The sequence below is a fragment of the Octopus sinensis genome, linkage group LG23 (assembly GCF_006345805.1).
Source record: "Octopus sinensis linkage group LG23, ASM634580v1, whole genome shotgun sequence".
Classification (NCBI taxonomy): Eukaryota; Metazoa; Mollusca; class Cephalopoda; order Octopoda; family Octopodidae; genus Octopus; species Octopus sinensis.
Genome location: NC_043019.1, coordinates 12,480,207 through 12,495,861, shown reverse-complemented (window position 1 = coordinate 12,495,861; position 15,655 = coordinate 12,480,207). Strand labels below are relative to the sequence as shown.

General features: G+C 39.7%; 1 protein-coding gene and 1 long non-coding RNA gene across 2 annotated transcripts in view; one reads left to right on the top strand and one right to left on the bottom strand.

The window, feature by feature from the left end:
* Window positions 1-5,635: 5,635 nt before the first annotated feature.
* Window positions 5,636-10,240, top strand: LOC115223481 (cilia- and flagella-associated protein 57-like). Its single transcript, XM_029794082.2, is given in 3 exon segments — window positions 5,636-8,492; window positions 8,495-9,706; window positions 9,964-10,240. Coding segments are annotated over 2 exon segments (3,765 nt in total). The 5' UTR covers window positions 5,636-5,875; the 3' UTR covers window positions 9,643-9,706; window positions 9,964-10,240.
* A 2,586-nt stretch (window positions 10,241-12,826) lies between these two features.
* LOC118767618 overlaps window positions 12,827-15,655 on the bottom strand; it is a 29,197-nt gene continuing 26,368 nt past the window's right edge. The window contains exons 4-5 of the long non-coding RNA XR_005003539.1: window positions 13,302-13,314; window positions 12,827-12,966 (exon numbers count right to left, since the gene is read on the bottom strand). This is a non-coding gene — a long non-coding RNA (uncharacterized LOC118767618). The remainder of the gene's footprint in view (window positions 12,967-13,301; window positions 13,315-15,655) is intronic.

Here is a 15,655-nt window from a genome sequence, read left to right as displayed (position 1 = left end):
AGTCCATCGCAGTGTTACTCATTTTTGCCAGCTGAGTGAAATGCCAGCAATGTGAAATGAAGTGTTTTGCTCAAGAACACAACGCGTCGCCCGGTCCAGGAATCGAAACCACAATCTTACGATCATGGTGCTGACACCCTAACCGCTAAACCACGCGCCTCCACATGAAGCAATCAAAAGATAGAACTATTTTCAAGAACCACTGAGTTATCGAACTTCTTTCTGTAGCCAAGGATTCAAGGGAGACAACTGCACATTATTATAGTTTTTATCCTGAAAGAACGTTTGTCCGACGTTTTCATTTCTGCATCACGTTATATTTTTGCCTCAATAACTCCATGTCAGGTGTTCATAAGCAACTATTTTCTCCTTTCTTTTATTCTCTGGGGTGTTCCAGGTTAGGTCTTTTGTTCATAAACTTCGATAACGTTTCTATACAGTGAATGTGTGTATGTGATATAACGGGTGAGCGAGAACAGTGTTGCTTCGAGCAAAGCTTTTCACCGGGAAGAGCAAGGGGGAGATAGAACAGAAAGAGAGATGTAAGGGAGGGAGAGAGAGAATAAATGTGTGAGGAAGAGAGAGAGAAAGAGAAACTGCAAGGATTAATTCATGGCAAAAATGTAATTCATTTCCATAATTAGCATTAAAAAACTACATCAATATTCTAAATTTTAAAACAGAACAAAAGAACTGTGAGCGAAAAAGAAAAGGTCCGGGGAATGTGTGAGAGAGAGAGGGAGAATGAATGCAAGATGTTAATGTAGAGACAGTGAGACGGGTAAAGAGATACAGAGAGAGAGAATGGTAGATAGATTAACCGACAGACAGCAGACAGACAGATAGACAGACAGACAGACAGACAGATAGATAGATAGATAGATAGATAGATAGATAGATAGATAGATAGATAGATAGATAGATAGATAGAGGAAGAGAAAGAGAAAGTAAATGAATGAGAGAGAGAGTGAATGAGATATAGATAAATAATTTGACAGAGAAATAGAGTGAAAGAGAGTGAGAGAACGAGAGATATTGATAGATAGAGAGAAAGACATATAGACAGTCAAGCACAGTGAATAATAGATATGGTTAGAGAGAGAGTGAGAGAGAGAAAGAAAGAAAGAGAGAGAGAGAGAGAATAATCAATCTTACCATCTCTTTGTCTTTTTCAGTCCGCCTTAACGCATCTTTCAAGCGAACGAGTCATGCTAGAGTTCTCTCCCTTACTGAAAGTTTTATAAATTGACACCTGGAGTTTGAATTCCTATTGTTAACACACACACACACACACACACACACACGCACACATACACACACACACACACACACACACACACACACACACACACACACACAATCCAGTGCCTTATGTATTCGGTTATTCTAAGTTCACAAATATATTCTCTCGTTAAGTTACGTGACGTCACAAGTTATGTATGTGATCGTGTGCTGTTTCTTTTATTTTTCACTTGTTCCAATCACATGACTACAGCCATGCCGGGACGCGTAATTTTTTTCCCACGAGAGTTCCGGACCCCAGTAATGAAGTCAATCAGAGCTCATCTTGAAAACCCACATACTGTGTACTACAACTGTACAGCCAGTCAGGCATAGAATGGCGTATGTCACTCTGTGAGTACAGCATGGCAGGTTTACTATAAGCACCACATTGCCCCCATCACACCATCCTTATTGATCAATTGAGCACCATCTCTACACGGAGCTAGCATTAGGTACCTATGCTCAGACTGAGATTAGTAATACTGCATGTACCCATCTACCAAATCCGCTCACAAGGCTTTGGTCAGCCCGAGGCTATAGTAGAAGACACTTGCCTAAGGTGCCACGCAGCGGGCCTGAACTCAGAACCATGTGGCTGGTAAGCAAGCTACTTACCACACAGCCACTCCTTCTATTGATATTCATTGCTGAATTGCAAAGTTACGAGGATGTAAACAAATCATTACTGATTGTCACGTGGTGGAGATTCACACACACACACACACACACACACACACACATTCAATGTGGTGCCCCAGCATGGCCGCAGTCTAATAACTGGAACGAGTAAAAGATATATACAGGGTTAGCCAAAAGTCACCTGACAGTAAATAAAAATTCCATAAATACTTAATATTCAATTTTATTTATTCATTCCAATTATGAATGTTTGACAATTGAATGCTTACCACACAGCCACTCCTACGCCTATTGTTTAACTTTAAAACTCTACAAAAATCTGCTACAAATTCTTCATGGTTGAAAAAGGTTACTTACTGAGATTAGTAATACAGGCAAGGAGGGCGCAATACGACACAACGCCATATTGATTATGATGTTTCCAGATCAACAGCAACATTTTAAATTAGGAATCTACAAAATCAGTCAAAAAATTAGGAAACTACACTCATTTACATTTTCTAATTAATTACGCAAATTGGCAATACGTATGGCATCATCGGTGAGCAGCTCTCCATTCACTTTATACATTGAATTTTGTATTTACCCGTTTAGAACAGTTAGATTTTGCTATGACGTACATTTGCTCCATAGGAAGCGAAGGGCTTAAGTAGGTATACTAAACAACGCCTTACACTATCAAATCGTGCATAATCCTTTCTACTGTAGGCACAAGGCCTGAAATTTAGGGGAGGGGGGTAGTCGATTACATTAACCCCCAGTACTCAACTGGTACTCAATTTATTGATCCCGAAAGGCTGAAAGGCAAAGTCATCTTCGGTGGAATTTATTTCTTGATTGCCCACAAGGGGCTAAACATAGAAGAGACAAACAAGGACAGACAAAGGGATTAAGTCAATTACATCGACCCCAGTGCGTAATTGGTACTTATTTAATCGACCCCGAAAGGATGAAAGGCGAAGTCGACCACGGCGGAATTTGAACTCAGAACGTAGCGGCAGACGAAATACCTATTTTTTTACTACCCACAAAGGGTTAAACACAGAGAGGACAAACAAGGACAGACAAACGGATTGAGTCGATTATATCGACCCCAGTGTGTAACTGGTACTTATTTAATCGACCCCGAAAGGATGAAAGACAAAGTCGACCTCGGTGGAATTTGAACTCAGAAGGCAGCGGCGGACGAAATACCACAAAGCATTTCGCCCACCGTGCTAACGATTCTGCCAGCTCGCCGCCTTACAAAACTGTGTAATATTAACGACACTAAAGCTGCGAGATGGCAGAATCGTTATCATGCCGGGCAAAACCCTTAACGACATGTCTTTCAACTCATTACGTTCTGAGTTCAAATTCCGCCAAGATCGACTTTACCTGTCATCCTTTTTGGGGTCGATAAATTAAGTACCAGTTACGCACTGGGGTCGATGTAATCGACTTACCCCTCCTCCAACATTGCTGGCCTTGTGCCAAAATTTGAAACCGATATCAACTCCTCTTATAACGCAGTATTTTTCCCAGCCTGAGTCTCGGATGTTCTGCAAAGGTCAAGGTTGCTAACCTTTTATTTCTAAGTAACCCAAGAAGGGGGAAAAATCTCTTTTATTGAAGGGTTTTTTTTTTACCGGAATACTACTTCTTTATTGTTTATTTTATTTTATTTTATATGTATTTATTTATTTATTGGTCAATCGTTTATATTTTTTCCCACGAAAATAACATGACAAGCACGCAGATTTTGTCAATAAAGTTACCAGAAACCTGATCTCATCTCATCTCCATCTCCATCTCTTTCTCTCTCTCCTTCACCCTCCCTCTCTCCCGCCCTATTGGCTCTTTCCTTCTCTCTTTCTCTCTGTTTCCCTCTATCACTCTCTTTCATACACACGCACACACACACAGATGCACACGGACATATGTATGTATGTATGTATGTATGTATGTATCTATCAATCTATCTATCTATATATCTATCTATCTCTCTCTCTCTATATATATATATATATATATATATATATAATATATATATATATATATATATATATTATATATATATATATATATATAATGTGTATGTTGTATGTATGTATGTATGTATTTACGTACGTACGTACGTATGCATGTATGTATGTACGTATGTATGTATATATGTATGTATGTATGCATGTATGTATGTATGCATGTATGTATATGTCTCTTTCTTTCTCTCTCTCTCTCTCTCTCTATATATATATATATATATCTATATATATCTATATATATATATATTATATATATATATATATATATATACACACACACACATATGTATGCATGCATGTATGCATGTATGTATGCATGTATGTATACAGAGTGGTACAAAGGAAGGTATACAGTTACGAAAAAAGAAAATATGTACAATACTCATATATTTTTATCAAAAACAAAAAATAATAAAAGTTACGATAAAAGTATTATGAATAATGACGCTGAAAATATCGAACATGAGGCTAATTCAATGTGCTAATTATTTTAATGAATTAAGTATTATAATATCGAGGTGATATTTACAGTATACCTACTTTTGCACTTCCCTGTGTATTTATGTATTTGTGTGTGTGGTGTGTGTGTGTGTGTGCGTGTGTGTGTGTGTGTTGTGTGTGTTGTGTGTGTGTGTGTGTGTGTGTGTGTGTGTGTGTGTGTGTGTGTGTGTGTGTGTGTGTGTGTGTGTGTGTGATCGAAGCAAAGCAAACCCAAGCAAAAACGTCTAAAACGGTGATTATCTTGTAAGCTGAAGGTAGATAACTCTGACTGTCTTCGTTTTATCACAATTACGGCGTTGCTAAGGGAAACGATGTTGGAATAAATAGCAACAGGTGCGACATAAAACAAAATAACAACGTTTTAATTTTTCTATTTCCTTTGAAAATTAAAATCTAAGAAAGAAAGAAAAAAAAATCACAGAATCACTGGTCACATACGACAAAAAAAGAACCAAAAAAAACGTTTACGGAATTTCACTGTCCAAATTGGTTAAGAGATTTAGAAAAGCAACTAAATTCATCGAAGCCGAAATAGAAAAATTAGCATCGTTAAAGTAAGTAAGCTTGCTATTTAAAGATAATATATGAAGTTAACAAACCGTTGCCATGTTCCGTTTACTTTTACTGTTGGTTTATAAAGAAGAGAAAATTGGCCAAAACAAGTCGTTGTATCTTGGTTAAAAACAAGTTTATTAACGCTAATATTTTGTTAAAAGCCTGATATTTGTTGCTGTTGCTGTCAGCTTGCTTAGTTAAAAAAAATAGAAGCCGCTCGGTTTTGTATTTCTGATACAGCGAAACGATTGTCACTCGATATAAACTCACGGCCAAAGAATTAGTTGCGACACCTCGGTGGTTTAAGCAGTTTGTCGGTTTGTTTTGATCCTAACGTTGGGAGAATATTCGAAAACCGCGACAAGAATAAAAGAAAGTATTATAGCATCAAACTGACTAATGTATGTTTTATGATGTTAAGAGCATGAAGTCTAGTTTTACAATATATTGAACAGAAATACGAAATGTCTGATGCCTTCGAGGTAAAAGTATCATCTCTCCAATAACCTATTTCTTTACTGCCCACAAGGAGCTAAATACAGAGAGGACAATCAAAAACAGACAAACAGATTAAGCCGATTACATCGACCCCTGTGCGTAACTCGTACTTAATTTATCGACCCCGAAAGAATGAAAGGCAAAGTCGACCTCGGCGGAATTTGAACTCAGAACGTAACGGCAGACGAAATACCGCTCAGCATTTTGCCCGGTGTGCTAACGTTTCTGCCAGCTCGCCGCCTTAACCTGGTGCCTCGAGAGATACATCATTCATATCCGGTTCAAATATAGAAGATAAATTTCGTTATTTTTATATGACTATATATATATGTATCAATAATTACTGCCTATGATATTATATTATATCTAGAAAGATGGTTATCGCGACAGCCTCTGTAAAGCATATTTTCGGCTTGAATTCGGATGTTGCTGGGAACCTATGTTACCAAGATGAACAAAAAGTTCTTTATACCTGTGGCTCATTCTACGTGGTATATAATATCGACCAGAAATCGCAGAAATGTATTGTCGCATCAGAAACGGGTCTTGGAATCTCTTCTTTTGTCATCAGTTCCAACCGAAGATATATAGCCATTGCCGAAGTAGGGGATGACAAAGGACCTATTTTATCGATTCATGACATCCATGCTAACAGAAAAAGAAAAACTTTAATGGCTACTTCAAGCGACCAAATTGTCCAGGCCACGGAATATAAAAGCCTCGCTTTTTCACCTGATTCTAAATATCTCGCCGCTCATACGGGTGGTCCCGATTGGGTTTTACAATACTGGGCATGGGAAAAATCAAAACTTTTGACCTTTATACGTACAGTTAACCCTCAATCCAAACCTATTATTTATCAAGTGTGTTTTAATCCACAAGATAATACCCATATCGGCGTGATTGGTAACGGCGTATTGAGGAGTTTCCGCTACTCAGAAGGTAATCTGAAGCCGTTTAATTTCCCTAAAATCGAGTCCCAAAATTTCACCTGTTTCACATGGATATCGGACGAACGTTTACTTGTCGGTACTGATAAAGGGAAGGTTCTCGTGATTGAATCGGGCGAGTCCAAAGCAGAATTCAACCCGCTCAGTGACGCATTTTTAGAATCAAGATCTAAAGATTCCCAATCGAAAGAATTAGTTCGTTACATTACTAAAGACGAATTCAAAGACCAGTCAACAGAGGTGTCGGCTATCGTGGCCTATTCAAAAGGGTTCGCTTGTGCATGTGGTGTGGGCACCGTTCATTTGTTCGAACGTTCAGAAGAAAAAGAACTTTACAAAAAGACCCGAGAAGTGCTAATTCCTGTAGATAATAGTGTTACTTTACCTAACAGTAGTACCTACAAGCAAATAATAACATGTATGACGATCAGCCCATCAGAAGAAACCTTAGTGGTTAGCAGTAACACCAACCAGATTTACAGCATCGCTTTATCATCGACTGATCTAAGGCCCGGGGGTCAAAGGTTACTGAATTTCGAGCTTCTAGCTCAAAGTTTCCACTCTAATGTTGTCACTGGTCTTGATATTTGTGCACGCAAACCAATTGTCGTCACATCTTCACTCGATCGCAGCATCCGTATTTGGAACTTCGAAACTTGCTCGCAGGAATTATTCAAGGAGTTTTCAGAAGAGATATGCAGCGTTGCCCTTCATCCATCTGGTCTGTATATCTTGGTGGGTTTCACTGATAAACTTAAACTCATGAATATTCTTATTGACGACATCAAACAATTTCAAGAGTTTCCATGTAAGAACTGCCGCGAATGTGCTTTTAGCAATGGCGGACATCTTTTCGCGGCTGTCAACGGTAATGTAGTCCAGATTTATTCGACCGTGACATTTGAACTCATTATCAACCTTAAAGGTCACAATAAACTAGTTAATTCCGTTGTTTGGAGCCCCGATGACAGCAAATTAGTTTCGTGCGGGGGAGACGGAGCTGTGTATGAATGGGAACCTCTTACAGGAAAACGAGTCGGTGAGAATATTCTGAAAACATGCGTTTATAGCACTGTGACGATATCGCCTGATGGTAAAACCGTCTACGCAGTCGGCAACGATAATAAATTAAAAGAAATAAGCGATTCGCAGGTTTTTCACCAAGTCGAAGCAGGCGACGTGACTTTGACCAGTGTCTCTCTTTCACACACTGGTCGAATGCTGTTTGCCGGAACCAGCAATGGTTGTTTATGGAGTCTGAAGTTTCCGCTTGGGTCGAGTGGAGAATGGCAAGAGTATAAAGGCCACAGGAGTAAAATAACGAGAATGAGAGTCACTTTCGATGACCAATATCTTGTCAGTGTGTCGGAAGATTCCACTGTAATGGTTTGGCAAATCCAAGATAAAGACAGCCGTGGCATCAAGCGTGATAAGGATTCCCTGCGATGTGTTTACGCGGACGAGATTCTTATAACAAAAAGTGATCTGGAAGAGAAAAATGCTATCATGTCAGAATTGAGAACCAGAGTAAACGAATTGGGAATGGAAAATGAATATCAACTAAGATTAAAAGACATGAATTACAATGAGAAAATCAAAGAACTCACCGATAAGTTCATTCAGGAAATGGAATCGCTGAAAACTAAAAACCAGGTTCTGAAAACTGAGCGAGATAAGCAGGAAGCGAAACACGAAGAACAATTAACAGAAATTATGCAAAAACACGCCAAAGAGCTTCAAGATTTGGAGTCTGCAAATAACCAAAAATTAATGCTGGAATATGAAAAGTACCAAGAACTCCAAACTAAACTGATGAAAATGCAAGAGGAAAATGAACACCGCTTGCAAGAAATGGACGAATCGAAGAAAAATGCTTTAAATGAAATGGAAGAAAAATTTGAAAGTAAACGTCTTGAAATGGTTTCGAAACTGCATCAGTCCCAGGAGGAAAATCGCCGTAGACAGAAAGAGGAAGAACTCACGAGGAAAATGATGGAAGAAGATGCAGATATTGAAATCTTGAACATAAAAACAGATTTGGAAGGGAGTTGCGCCGGGAAAAGGATTCTAACGTAAAGTTGAAAAGCGAGAGCGGAATTCTGAAACAGAAGTTTTCCACGTTGCAGAAGGACATCGATGAACACAAAGAAGCCAGTCGCAAATATCAAGACGAAATCAATAAGTTGAATACGGTTATTCGTAATTTAGAGAAAGACATTTTAGGTTTAAAAAAAGAGATCTTGGAGAGAGACGAAACTATACAAGACAAAGAGAAACGTATTTATGACCTGAAGAAGAAGAACCAGGAACTGGAAAAATTCAAATTCGTTCTGGATTATAAGATAAAAGAATTGAAAAAGCAAATCGAACCTCGAGAGGACGAAATTAAACGAATGTGCTCTCAAATCCAAGAGATGGAGAGTGAATTGGAACAATCTCGAAAGTCTAACATCAGTTTGGAGTTGAAGATAACCGACTTGAAGCAGAAACACAACGCTACATCAAAGGCTCTGTATCAAAAGGGACAATTGGTAAAAGATACCGAAGCTCTGGTGATGCGTTTCAAAACGGATTTACATCGCTGCGTCATTTATATTCAGGAACCGAAGTGTCTTAAAGAAAGCATCAAGTGTTTGTACCGGAAATATGTACAGGACGACATCACGGAAACGGTCAGTGTGGACGCTGACATACAAAAGGAAGAACATCGCCAACGAGAGCATTTAAATCATACGGTGACTTCTCTGAAGAGAAAACTTGTGACTGATTCCAGAATACACCGAAAGGAGAATGTCAAGATCATGCAAGAGAATGTGCATCTTATCAAAGACATAAACGATCTACAACTGGAACTGAAGTCGTGCCGCACCAATATACACGATCTTGAAGCGGCCCTCGGTATGCACAGCAAGTCATTTAAGAGAAGCGCAAGCATGAACGATTGGAGGAAGGACCCAGTCGAACTGCTGGCTGCCATGGCTAATAAATCTCCCAGCGCCATTCAGCACAGCGAATTGATGGAATGCAAGCGGATGCTGGAAATTCAAAGAGACGAGATCAAACGCTTGCGTCAAGAACTGGAGACGCGGCCGCAGTCGTCGGGGACTCCGAAGTTGCCACCCGTCTTAAAGGCCAACGACGAAGATGAGGCAGTGATAAAGAGCGATAGTCCTCTCGGCCATAACAACTGACGCTTTGATTAATGGTGATGAGATGATGATGATGATGATGATGATGATGATGATGATGATGGTGGTGGTGGTGATGGTGATGATGATGATGATAATGGTGGTGGTGGTGGTGATGGTGATGATGGTAATGGTGATGATGGTGATGATAGTGATGATGATGATGATGATGATGATGATGATGATGATGATGCTGATGATGGTGATGGTGATGGTGATGGTGGTGATGATGATGATGATGATGATGATGATGATGATGGTGATGATGATGATGGTGGTGGTGATGATGATGATTTAAACACAAGTCAAGCAATTTTTTTTTAGGGGAGGGTTATGATTGATTACATTGATACCTGTGCTCAACTTGTTCTGATTTCATGGAACTCGAAAGGACGAAACGCAAACTCGACATCAACGGAGTTTTAACGCAGAACCTAAAGAACCGGACGAAATGCCGCTAAACGTTTCATATGCGATGCTCTGCTGATTCCATTACCTTTCCCTGTCCTAACAAGAACAATATGTATGCAAAAGCATAACAAGAAAACATTAATACAAACAACACAAATCTACTTCTAATCGTTTCATTTAAAATTATTCAATAAACACAATTTGTAAAATGGTTGGCTTGCTTTGATTTTGTACGCGCGCGCGCAGATACATACTCACACATACATGGTATGCATGTATGTGTGTGTGTTGTGTGTGTGTGTGTGTGTGTGTGTGTGTGTGTGAGCGTGTTTGTGTCTGTGTTTGTACCAACCCCATCGCTTGACAACGAATGCTGGTGTGTTTACGTCCCCGTGACCTAGCAATTCAGCAAAAAGGGGGCCGATAGAATATATACTGGGCTTACAGAGAATAAGCCCTGGGGTCGATTTGTTCGAGTAAAGGTGGTGATCCAGCATGGCCGCAGTCAAATGACTGAAAACAAATAAAAGAAAAGAAAGGGATTGCTGAAACGTTCCTGGTTTTAAGGGTGTTGCAAAAGGCCTAACTGAAAGCCCAAACTTCCGAGTTCTTTTACAGGGCTTAGAAAAACTAAGGAACCGCTGAGAGGGGAACATATTGAATAAAGGCATAATTAATTAACTGATCCTCCTGTATTTTCATTTATCCGACTATGCACCCCCCCCCCAAAAAAAATGCAGGTTAATCAGATTTGAGTAGACTGCACTGAGTTTTATCCTTGTTTTAGGGCATTTTCCCACGGTAAAATATTGACACTACTTATGCATTATATGTAGCGTGTTTGTGGAGGCGCAATGGCCCAGTGGTTAGGGCATCGGACTCGCGGTCATAGGATCGCGGTTTCGATTCCCAGACCGGGCGTTGTGAGTGTTTATTGAGCGAAAACACCTAAAAGCTCCACGAGGCTCCGGCAGGGGATGGTGGTGATCCCTGCTGTACTCTTTCACCCCAACTTTCTCTCTCTCTTTCTTCCTGTTTCTCTTGTATCTGTATTTCAAAAGGGGCGGCCTTGTCACTCTCTGTGTCACGCTGAATATCCCCGAGAACTACGTTAAGGGTACATGTGTCTGTGGAGTGCTCAGCCACTTACACGTTAATTTCACGAGCAGGCTGTTCCGTTGATCGGATCAACCGGAACCCTCGTCGTCGTAACCGACGGAGTGCTTCCATGTAGCGTGTAATATTTCATGAAAACCTTTTTGTCCAATTTGGCAAATGAGAAGAACATTAAAATTTTTTCGGCGCCCTCTTGATGCTTCATGTTACCATCCCGCGCAACCACCGGGCCACGTGCGTGTGTGTGCGCGGCTGGGTAAAAGCACAGCAAACCCATTCATCCATTCTCCAAAAATGTCCTGTCGATGTCTCACGTTTCCAATCCTGTACAACGCAGCATTGCCTGGCAACATGTCTGCTTTCTATGTCATCCAAATCTGAACAATCTGAAGCAAAATAAGGTGGCGAGCTGGCAGAAACGTTATATATTTATACTTACACATATTTACATATATTTTTTTACATATTTATATTTATTCATTCATATATTTTTATACAACAATCATTTTTCACACGTGTATATCTTTCTGAGGTGTTTTGATATTGATTTCCTAATATTAATAATAATATATTATCAAATATATATATTTTTTTTTTTTGGTAAGTAGCTTGCTTACCAACCACATGGTTCCAGGTTCAGTCCCACTGCGTGGCATCTTGGGCAAGTGTCTTCTACTATAGCCTCGGGCCGACCAATGCCTTGTGAGTGGATTTGGTAGACGGAAACTGAAAGAAGCCTGTCGTATATATGTATATATATATATATATATATATATATATGTGTGTGTGTGTGTGTGTGTGTGGTGTGTGTGTGTGTGTATGTTTGTGTGTCTGTGTTTGTCCCCCCACCATCGCTTGACAACCGATGCTGGTGTGTTTACGTCCCCGTCACTTAGCGGTTCGGCAAAAGAGACCGATAGATTAAGTACTGGGCTTACAAAAGAATAAGTCCCGGGGTCGAGTTGCTCGACTAAAGGCGGTGCTCCAGCATGGCTGCAGTCAAATGACTGAAACAAGTAAAAGAGTAAAGAGAGAGTAAAGAGTATATAATCGCTCATATTAAATACATAAATACTTTAATAGTATTAATACTTTGATACAATAGAACACTCAATATAAATTCAGTATATAATATTCTCATTGAATATATTTAACTAAAGATTTATACATATATAATATGTGTTAAAAGTGTATAAATTTTGAATTTTGTTTCTAATTTTATGTTCATTCTTTTTGAACCCTTCTTATTTGTCCATGACGGCTTTTTTTTTCAATTTGGCAGCAATCTTTGCTTTACTTCCATCACCAAGATGGAGCAGTCGTTTAGCGGGCTTAAAGAACACATTCAGTTAGCAGTGAAGGCGCTAACTCCTGGAATGCTTCAAAATGAGTTTTACAACGCAAAGGAGAGATTTGAAGTATGCAGGGATACAGACATGTTGAAAATTTTCAATATAAGTGTGACGCAAGATTCAGAAATCTGTTTTGGTAATAAACATAAAATTCTGTGAGTCTTTTTTTTTTTTTATTTGCTTAATTTCGTTGAAACAGATACTTAATTCTGGAACATCCTATATGGTGTGGAGTTGTTAGTTGTTTCGTTGCTCGAGTAAATGTTAAAATTAAAGGTCTTCCCGCTGTAAACATCCCATCTTTTTTGTTAAGCATATTGTATCAAGGAGTATATTATCCAAAATGTATCTCTCCTTTATAGGCGTGGCCATGTGATTGAGAAGCTTGCTTTCCAACCATGTCGCCTTGGGTTCAGTCCCACTGTGCGGCACGTTGTCCCATTCTCTTCTGTCTCATTCTGTTAAGGGGCCGCCCGCCCCATCCATCGATCGTATTGCTGGCCGGAGGCAGGGGGTCTCCGGCTCCTGACATCGCAAGACAACTTTCTGGTATCTCCTTCAAAACCACCAACACCACTACTACTACTGCTGCTACTACTACTACAACTACTACAACTACTACTACTACTACTACTACTACTACTACTACTACTACTACTACTACTACTAATGGCTACTCATGGCTACTTTTCCCTTCCCCAGTACCGCCACCTCCCTTGTGATCCCTTTTTTTCGCTTCTATCTCATATATTTCATCCTCTACCTTTCCCTCAACACCCTTACTCATTCCCTTCTCCTCTTACCCCCACCCCCACCACCGGTAGTTCACCTTTACTTTACTCATTCTTCTACTCTTTCTCCCACCCATTTCACCTCCTTTCTTTCCTTCCTCTCCTTTCCACGTCTTCATCCGCTAACCTTCTTTCTGAAAATACCCCCTACCCTCTCCCGTCCAGTTTGTCCCCACCACCTTCTTAGCCACCCCTATTCACATACACACCCATCGCCACCCAGTGCCACTACACTACAATCGACACCACCACCGCCACTAACACCATTATGACCGCCACAACAATCACGATTACCACTACCAATAACACCACCACCACCACCACCACCACCATTACCACCACCATCACCACCGTCACCATCTCCAACACCGCCACAACCGTCACCACCACCATCATCACTATCATCGCCATCACTGTCACCACCACCGCCGCCGCCGCCGCCGCCACCACTGCCACAACCATCACGACAACTACAACCATCACAATCGCCACTACACCACCACCATCACCATCACGACCACCGCCATCTCTATCGTCAACACCACCACCACCACCACCATAGCCCTCTCCCTGCCCTTTACCCACAGCCCTCATTGATCAAACCGTTTCCTTCTGTGTACATCCTTCCATTCTTTGGGCTCCCAGCAATTACCGGAGCCATTAACCCTAAACCAACCTTTCATACCAGGATGTGTCTGAGTCTGCTTCTTTTTAAAACGGTGAGTTGCCAGGACCGTTTTAAGTGCGTCGTGGAATTTTGAAAAAAGAAATGTGTGTAAGTGTGTGTGTATGTGTGTGTTTAAGAAACTCACTTCGCTAACACACGGTTTCGTGTTCAGTCCCGCTACGTTACCACAAAGCTGCAAGCTGAACAATATGCCTTGTGACTGAATTTCGTAGACGGAAGTTGTGTGGAAGCCGGCATATATATATATATATATATATATATATATATATACACATATATATATATATATACATAATGTTCCCTCTTGAGCCATGCCAGGCTCATATGGGCCGGTTTTCCGGTTTCAGTGGCGTAGAAATTCCCCACCTGGACGGGGACGCAGGTCCGTCGGAGGATTATCATTTTGCCAGCTAAGTGAAAATGAAGTGTTTTTCTCAAGAACACAACGCATTGCCTGGTCCAGAATCGAAACTACAACCTCACGATCATGAGTTCAACACCCTAACCACTATCCACTATATTATATATATATATATATATATATATATATTATATAATATGTATAATATATATATATAATATGTATGTATGTATGTATATATGTACACACACACACACACACACACATATAAATGAAGGAAAATGCACACAGTTTACATAGTTTTAATATATTTTTTAATATATATTTAAGTGAAAGAGCGTTGTGTTTGTCGACCGGTTTCGCTTTCGCTAATCATGATACTCAAATTATTGTAATTTCATATTTTCTTAAGAAGATTTTACTCTATGTATTGGGTGGAGAAGTTTCTGAATGAATGAATCAACAAGTAGAAAAACCTAAGGGGAGGTAATTAGTGATCGTTATTATTTGGGACAGGGGAGGTAATTGCTTATCGTTTGGGGATGTGATAAATAAATATGCAAAAACTCAAAAGCTAAAGTAGTGAGATGAAATATGTACAGTTGTGGTTATGTGATCATAAATTAAAATATATACTGAAACCAAAGTTGGTTGTGAGTCCATATTGAGGCGTGTTCTGTATTTTTTGGTAAATAAATAGTGAAACTTCGCAGTTTCACTATTATAAAAGAGAAAACTGAATGATTGCTTTATCATTTGGAATGAGACCATTGATAAACTTTTGGAATTTAAATCAATACTAAATAATACAAACCATTACATTCAATTTACAATATTCGCAGCTGAGTTTTCACGTCAGTCAATGAATCAAAATATCATAGTGGTTTCGCGCCATTATCATTGAGACCACTCAATCTTGGAGGCGCCAATGCTGTCATTTAGTTACTGGGGAAAAGCTAGCGAATGTATACTGAGGTTTCTTTCAGCAAGGAACAGCTCCTTTTCTTAGATTAATAAAGTCAACAACTAAACTGTAGCTTACATATATCATAAGCCATCGGACTCGAAGCAATATCTTCTGTTTAGCTCATGGCACCCGAAACACATCAAAAGGAATATCTCCTTTAATTTAGCAAAGAGGATTTGCACACTAGTGTCTGTTGGAAATACATGGGACCTCCGTCTTCAAGACCTCAGAAAAACACTAACTGAAAGACAATATCCACCCTCACTTATAGACGATGGAATTAAGCATGCCAAGACGCTAGGCATTAAAATACTAAGGGAAACAAAACAC